General features: G+C 45.0%; 1 protein-coding gene across 6 annotated transcripts in view; it reads right to left on the reverse strand.

The window, feature by feature from the left end:
- The window catches only part of MGLL (monoglyceride lipase), an 83,888-nt gene extending 76,021 nt beyond the window's left edge, over positions 1 to 7,867 (reverse strand). For 2 of the 6 annotated variants that reach the window (XM_060271407.1, XM_035106462.2), the window contains exons 1-2: positions 6,569 to 7,639; positions 5,825 to 5,963 (exon numbers count right to left, since the gene is read on the reverse strand). In XM_060271407.1, the coding sequence (XP_060127390.1) occupies positions 5,825 to 5,912 (88 nt within the window). In that variant the 5' untranslated portion in view covers positions 5,913 to 5,963; positions 6,569 to 7,639. The other 4 variants (XM_060271409.1, XM_035106461.2, XM_060271408.1 and 1 more) reach the window with 3 other exon arrangements.
- Between the last annotated feature and the right edge of the window lie 569 nt (positions 7,868 to 8,436).

The following is an 8,436-nucleotide window of genomic DNA, read 5'->3' on the forward strand; positions in this document are numbered from 1 at the left end:
AGCTACTCATGACATTGAGATATAGATGGGACTTGATTTGCCAGTGCCAAGTCTCCCCCTGCCTGCAATTATGTACTACTCCCAAAACACATAACTACCTCTCTGCAATATCTTCAGCAGGCCTATCACAACAATTTACATAGTATACTATTTCAGATTAAACACATTAGGAAGAAATCTAGCTGGATTGAATAATAAATAACAGCATACGTAAACACCTTGGTCTTTCCAGATCCTAAAAACCTTTTGTATCCCCCTACTTTTAAGGCTTCACTAACGCTGGCATTGATCCAACACAAACATCATTATCTCATCTTCAATTAATAGATGGTAGGAGACAAGGGACACTCAGGTAGCAACCCTATCTACACTTAATAGGGAGCAAGTCCCATTGAACTCATTGGGACGTGTTGGGCCAGGAGCCAATCCCACCCTCCTAAATGCTGCCAACACCCCTGGGCTTTAGGCCTGAAGGAAAGACAGTTATCATTACAAGAGATTTTTAGGTGAACCAGAAATTGCTCCTTTACCCACAGAAACATCAGGCAGACAGTAGTTTATTCAAAGATTGTATGTTTAAAAATACCCCTTTCTCTAATAACATAAGCAAGTTACATAAGAAAGGGGTAGGCTCTCTTGATGGACATTCACCAGGTGAGGCCTTCAAAGTATCAATAGCACACTCCTTCTCCTCTGACTATGGAATGATTATGTTGTTATTACCATTTATTTATATACTGCTTTTAAGTCCCCCAAAGAGATTAAACACACATGCAAACACAAACAAATGATTCTATGAAACACACATACCGTGTTTCTCCGAAAATAAGACACTGTCTTATATTTATTTTTCCTCAAAAAACCACACTATGGCTTATTTTCAGGGGATGTCTTATTTTTTCCTCCTTCTCCTGCCGCGGCCAGCATTGCTTCTGCGCCTATCACTATGTCTTATTTTCGGGGTATGGCTTATATTCCTTGAATGCTTAAAAATCCTGCTACGGCTTATTTTATGGCTACGTCACACATGTACAATTAATTGCCATATATCAATGTGATGTTTTATTGCGTTTTTAGTATTTTGTTGGGAGCCACCCAGAGTGGCTGGGGCAACCTAGTCAGATGTGTGGCATATAAATAATGAAATTATTATTATTATTACTCAGCAAGCAAAACAGTGTAAGACGGCAACATCACAACACAGGAGGATTAAACAGTGCTCTTCCTAACCCTACATATCCAACACTTAGGGGCTAGAAACTTGAACAGACAATAATAAATAGTAAAAGAAGCCTAACCCACTTAGAAGAATTAAGGGTTCAGGGTGAACAAGCAAACAATGCAAACAATGGCAAAAAAGGGAATACTTCCAAATATCAATAGCTGTCAAGTACAATACTTCAAAAGCTTAGGACAAAAAAGGATATTTGCCTTTGCTTCTTTAGAATGGCCAAATGAGCTCTTGCACAATGATTCACTCCAATGACTGCTGGTTGGTTTCCATGTTTGACAGAATAAATGGAAATTTGCTCAGCTGCTCTACTACTAACACCTGAAGCTAAGAGCCAAAGGCCCAGAGCAGGCCTCTACCTTGAATGGTGTGTGCTTGTGTTCAAAGGGAAACCCATTTCCAAAGACTTTAAAAAACAACAACTGTACTATATATGATTCAGGTTAGGGGATTAAACATGAAAAGCGGCTGGCCCATATTCTCAGAAAAAGTAAGCATAGTTTTTAACTCAGGAGACTCAGATGATTTATGCCGTCATAAACAGTCACCAAAAACTGTAGCTATTTATGAAGTGCTTAACTATTTGACTGATTTTCTGGAAGACCAGAATACCAAATGCAACAAGATGAATGGGGGAGGGGAGAAGAGAAGAGGGTATTTTATTTTAATGTGAGGTGTATATTCCCTACATGTGGCAAGCAGGGGTTTTCTAGCCTTTATTGGAAAGACTAGGCTTAACTAATATTGAAAACCTATAGTACGGGAGTGTGCTTTTTCTCCCCTCAACCTAGCCGCCCCTAGGAAGAGTTTACTATTTTCCTGCATTAATGATTACCTGAACTTCCAAACAATGCTGAACTACCTCGAACTTGTTCTTTCACTGTGTAGCTATAGCTTCAATTATATTGGATAATTGTACCTACTTCCCTGCAAGCGATTCATGCTCTGCTTTAATTAAAACCAACAGTGTTTCTCTCATCATGAGAAATGAAACAACAGGGCTAAATTAACCCAACCCAGATTACAGACCAAACAGACTGCAACATCACATTTCAAAAGGATTTGGACAAAAATTTCCACAAATCGAGTTTCACAAGTTGAACAGCTTCTGTAATTGGAAAGACACATCTGCACTGCCCTGTTGAGCAGTGAAAGCAAAAAACCACCCCACATCCTAAGTGAAAACTTCTAGTCTGTCTTAGAGCCTATGGCCTGGTGATCACCACCTTCAAAGCAAAATTGTATTTTTCACTGTGATTGTTGGCTCCTGGGTTTGTATGCTGCATATAGTGGGAGATGGGGAGGTACAGGTAAGTCAGCATTTCGCTCAAGACAGGCCACAGGCACATGGACCAACTGGATGAAACACAATTCTGCACAGATTCAGACATTATTCACCTGCACCTTGCACCAGTATATCACTTCCCTTCCTCTCCTTTCTTCCCTTTGCTCCAGAGGTTTGGGGAACCCCCAGAAGCAGATTTGAGGAACGCAGGAGGGGAAAGAGGGAGAGCGTTCTCTTGTGCAGGGAAAAATCCTTACACCACTGGAACACTTGCCGTAACACTACATGGAATTCTATCCTAAACTTCATGAGACTTAATATTTCTATGCATGTGTGTCAAGTTGGGGAAGTTTACTTGTGGCGGCTTCCTCATTTTATATTCACAAGGGGAGATGTATGTGTGAAGCAATTGCCGCCTTGAAGATTCCAAAGTTGCTATCTCACAGAAAAATGTCCGAAACCTACCTGGCAAGTTCTATAGTTTTTTCTCATGAACTTAGTCCAACCCTATACTCAATAGGATCAAGGTAAAACAAAACAAAACAAAAAACAGTCACAAAATATAACTGTCTCCCTTCTGGGTTTGAACCCCCATCAGATTAACAGAACAGTAAAACTGACCCAAGACTCCTCAGTATTATTATAGTTTATCATTTGTATTTAGACAAAAGCTGTAGTGCTTCTAAAAAAGAAGCAGGGAATTAAAGGATGCTTTGGAAAGTGTCCAGGAATGCGTTTTCTCCAATTATCCTAGTATTTCAAGATTGTCCCATGAAAATCGGATGCGGCTGATAAATTATTATTCAGCAACCTACAATTTCCCCTTCTCTCACACATAACCCACAATACATCAGAGGCTAAAAATAAACGGCTCCACACACTTAAGAGCCACTTGTAAGTGAGCAGCCCTGATCCTGTTTACTTTGTTGTCACAAAACTAGGGCAATCTTGCTCTCAATTAACCACTTGGTGTGTGCAGACACCAAGCTACCAGGAGGAACAAAATGCCAAGTTCTAACTTTCACTGCTTTGCCGTCCTTTCATTTCTTGATCAAAGACTCATGTGAGCACCACTAATTTGCTAAGAAATTAAACATGAAAGGAGAACGCAATTCTGCAACTCACTGAAGAACACTGTGGGCAGTTAATGATTAATTAGCATTATAATACGTGACAGGCTGGTTTCACAGAAGAAGCTTGTTTTGATTCTGAATTTGTTCAGTAGAGGAAATCTTTAAGGATGATGCCAGAACTCCTGTTGCAAGTGCCAGTAAGTTACCCTCAGGTTTGGCAGAGCTGCCGCATGGATCATGTAGTTAAAAGTCTGGCCAAGGTAGATGCTTTACAGACAACTCCAAATCTTGTAAGGTTTGTCCACTGACCCTGGGAGGACTTAGGATATAGCCTCTAAAATGACTTACAAGTTGCAAAAACAAAAACAAAACAAGCTCAGGTGCAAGCTACTAAAGCAATTCATTTGAAATGATACAGCAGTACCATTTCGGAGGGTGGCTTCTGCATGTCGTAAACAACAAAGCACAAGGATTCTACAGGTTTTGTTTCTAGGTGAAAGGTTGAAAGCTTAAGGTAGGCCTTGAATGATGACAAAATTATGCTAATAGTACTCCTGTATCATTTCATGAATGATATGGGACACAATGCGCTAAAGACAGCAGCTAATGATATGGGACACAATGCACTAAGGACAGAGTCCTTTTTATTCAAATAACTGCTTTATTATCCCCAAACTTCAGCAGTTCACTAGTTTTATATGTTAAATAACTGAAGGCAGGATGAACATAAAACGTCCGTCAGATCAATAGTCCACTGAGCCTTGTAACCTCTCTCTTAAGTTCACAGGAAAACACTAGCCAATGATCTTCATAGCTTCAAAAGCTAATGGGAAAGAACACCTAGATCAATTACTTCATGCTTGCCCCATTGCTGCTCTTTCCATTTTCTAGGAGTGCTGCTGGAGACCAGTTCATAGTCTAGATCAGGCATCCCCAAACTGCGGCCCTCCAGATGTTTTGGCCTACAACTCCCATGATCCCTAGCTAACAGGACCAGTGGTCAGGGATGATGGGAATTGTAGTCCAAAACATCTGGAGGGCCGAAGTCTGGGGATGCCTGGTCTAGATGGATCATTGCTTTCACACAATATGGAAGTTTTATGTTCCTGTCTTCAGCCAGATGTCACATCATGCAAAGCTTAAGTACTGTAGTTAGATAGCTACAGAAACTACCTAGACAGGAAAGCTGAATTCCCTACTGTTCCTTGGGTAACCGTTTTCCAAATATGATTTCTTGCCTTGCAATGTAAAAATAAACAGAGCATATCCTGTTGGCCTGCAGAAAAGACAAAGAGCAGAACAATAGTCTCACTCTTTTCTATTTGTAACTCTCCTCCATTGCTAGAGCTGGCATTTATATCCAACAAGCCAGCTTCAATAGAGAAAAAGGACAGAAATAACAAAAACGAGGAAAATCCACATGACAAGTCCATCTAGAGTGCAATATTCATGCTTCCTGAAGAACCATATCCAAGAAGTCATTATTCTGTAGGAGATTATGAAAAGGGGATTATCTAAATGACTATTTGGTAATTTTGACTATTTGAACATATCTTCAGGGCTCTTGAGTTCCAGTAGAACCCTATGGCCAAGCTAAAGAGTCATCTCAGTACACAACTACCATTAGGAAAAGTAAATAACCACACAACATGTGGGCACCCTTGCCATTGAATTGAGATGTATAACCATTTTAACTTGGCTCCGAAGTTTTTACTTACTTGCCCTAAAATAATGGGAAGGACTGTGCAACCTGAACCTTCACACAGCTCTGAAACGCAACAGTGTTTGATTAACATATTTATTTACGTGTTGAATATTTATTTACGTGTTGATTTTTCTCACGGCATTTGGTTTTGCTGGGTTAAGAAACAGAACTGCCCCAATCTTCCAAGCCTTACTCATGTGAGTTGCTTTTAAGGCCTATTTTAATGAGTAGGAGGTTGAATGATTAATAGACAGCTCCTCTCTTACCGCAGCAGCATGCAATTCCTTACTCAAGATGGGCTTACCAATAGTTGTATTAGTGCAATATTTCAACATGCAACATTGCTCCATCACAAATACTGAAGGATCAAGGGTGTTACAGCCTTTGCAGTGAAGTTGCTTGGGGCAAGGATCTGTTTGACAAAGAACATGTTCTTTGTGCTACTCTCTCTACACCAGAACAAAGTGAAGCTGAATGAAAGGTATCTTATTTATTGACACACAAGAAATGCTCCACTTTGCAGTGCTCACCTTGGTGGGGTGGATGGCTTCCAGTATCTGCAGAAAAGGTACTGCCCATCAGCGTTGACCAAATGAGGAAGGTCCCGATATGGGACATTCTGGGGAGTCTTCCTTGGAGAACTTTCCTCTGGCATTCTAGAAGAGTGACCTACAAGGTGTGGAAAGAGGAAACACACACTCTTAAGCATAACTGCTGGAAAGAGTCTGCATGCAAAGGAATCTGCGAATACCATACACGGAAGAGAGTAATCCATAAATCAACTTGCACTATCCAAGTAAACCTCTTCCACTTTCCAAAGATGCACAAACCTAGGTTGGATTTCTTCTGCTCCATGCAACTGCTCTGCAGACTGAAGACTCACATTTTCTTTTTGCAGGAAGAAAATGCTCAAAGGGTAGAAAGGAGAAAGAGCACCCAACCACACTGCCTCATTATGGCTTGTAGTCCCCCCACCCTCTCATCTCCCATCTGTGTTTATTTTCCATCAGTTTAGGGAAGCGGATCTTACACACACACAAAAGATTTTAGCTCCAATCAAGTGCAAATTGTGAAGCTCCTGTATGGATACAAGAAGCCAGCTGCATAAAAGATTCATCATCTCTCTTTCTTAAAAAACAACACACATATCTCCAAAGAACGGCACAAGAGACACTGTAATGAGGTGACTGACACTGCCTGGTTGCTATGATCCTTTCTGACATGTGAGGGAAGGGAGGGTAAAAGAAAACCACATACAGAACGTCGTAACAAACCTGATTTCATCCTGTGCACGGTTTGCCGGCATTGCAAGTCAAATGCAATCAAGGAGAGCGCTTTGCACGTCGCCGAGGAGCCGCAGGAACACCCCGCCTAACACCCAGCACCCCGCTAGTGGCTAGATCAATTCTTCACCGTTGCAAACGGCAGCTAACTGAGCCGCTACCAGCAGCAATGCTCACTTCCCACCCCTCCTTTGCAAGCTCCTGTGCTCTACAGGGGCTGGGCTGCCTGCGATCGGTTCTCGCTCTAGCTCTTCCCCCTCCCGTGCTCCTCTTTGCAATCGCTCTCTCGCGCTCTCTCGCGCAGGAGGAAACGGATCTTAATCAATTTACCACTTTTTGCTAATTTCAACACTCCCCCACCCCGCGCCGTTCCTCTTAAGCAAATCGCGCGTGTGGGCTGGTGGGAAGAAGGTGGTGGGTAGCCGTGGTGGGGGGGGGGGGGGTAGAAAGCAAGCAAGAGTCCGTTCTCCCAGAAACAGCTCTCTCTCGCTCTCTCCACTCGCACACGCGCTCGAACACAAACATCAAAGGCACCTTGAACATTCAGCCATGGACCGGTTAAACTGAAAGTTCCCAGGCGGGGCCGGCTGCAGGTTGCTTTCAAACTTTGCTGCCAATACGAGGTCGAGGGAAGCAGGGAAAGGGAAGAGATGGAAGGGGGAGGAGAGAGATGTCTTTACTGTTGCGACCCCGGTTGGAAAATACCTGGGGTCCCTCCTGCCTAGACCTTTCCGCAAGATCTCCTCCAAACACCCCGGGTACCGTATTAAAGCCACCGGGTTACTGCATTTGAAAAGCAAGCAACCTCCCTCACCACCACCGCACACCCTCTGCTTGTGTGTTTTTTAGGGCTTTAGCCTTTAGGAAAGGCAATGGGGAGACCCGCTTTCTAAATAAGCCCGTGTGCGGAGCAGCAGCAGCGAGCAAGGAGCAGATTCGGATCCAAGCAGGCGCCCGCCGCGAGAGGACGCGATCCGCAACTCCGCCGAGGCGCGCGCGTTGCCTTTCGCGGCGGCTGGCGATGGAGGCGGGGATTGTGGCTGGCGGGCGAGAGGAGAGGGCTTCGTTACCAGGTGCCGAGACGCGCCGCGCTCGCCGGGTTGCTTGCCGGGGGTGGTGCCAGGCGCGGAGCCGCCCGCTCCGTTCGCAGGCAGGTAGACCTTACAAAGCGGCGGAGGCGCCCGAGGGGTTTATTCTAAGGCCGAGGAAATAAACGCCTTCCCTTCTGGTAGGGCAGGCAGGCAGGCGCACTGGGGGAGGAGGAGGAGGAGGAGCGGCGGCGGCGGCGGCGGTTCTTCCCCACCTCCCCCGCCCCGCGCCTTGCTGCGAGAGATCTTCTCACTGGTGGCCACGCGCGGGAGACCTGGCGTGCTTGCCACGCCTGGGGCCGGGTGACTCCCCTAGGGGACGTGGGCGGAGCCCTTCTTCCTCCTCCTCCCCCGCGCCGAACCCAGAATCTTAGGGCATCGCCTTGTTGGGTACAGACCAGGGTGTCAAGGAAGGCAGCGCGGTGCTATTCCTCCTTGGTGGCGCCTCTCGAGGAGGAACTAAGGCGCCTCTCCCTCCGCATACCTACCAAGCACCTCTGCCCGAGCGGTAAAGCCAGGAAGGCTGCTGCTGCCAGCGGACAGGTGGTGCCAGCGGTGGTTCTGGGGGCAAAAGGCCTGGGCCCCTCTCAATCGCGGACCCTGAAGCTTTTGGGGGGGGGTGCTGCAGTTTGAACTGTTACGGGAGGTGCTCTTCGCTACCAGAAACAAGGCCTGGGTAACCATTGTTACATCTTCACGGGGGTTGCTCCACGGCAGATCAGTACGTGTTTTTGTTTGTTTTTTAAAAACAACTTTACTACTACATTTCAG

The sequence above is a fragment of the Zootoca vivipara genome, chromosome 2, assembly GCF_963506605.1.
Source record: "Zootoca vivipara chromosome 2, rZooViv1.1, whole genome shotgun sequence".
Lineage (NCBI taxonomy): Eukaryota > Metazoa > Chordata > Lepidosauria > Squamata > Lacertidae > Zootoca > Zootoca vivipara.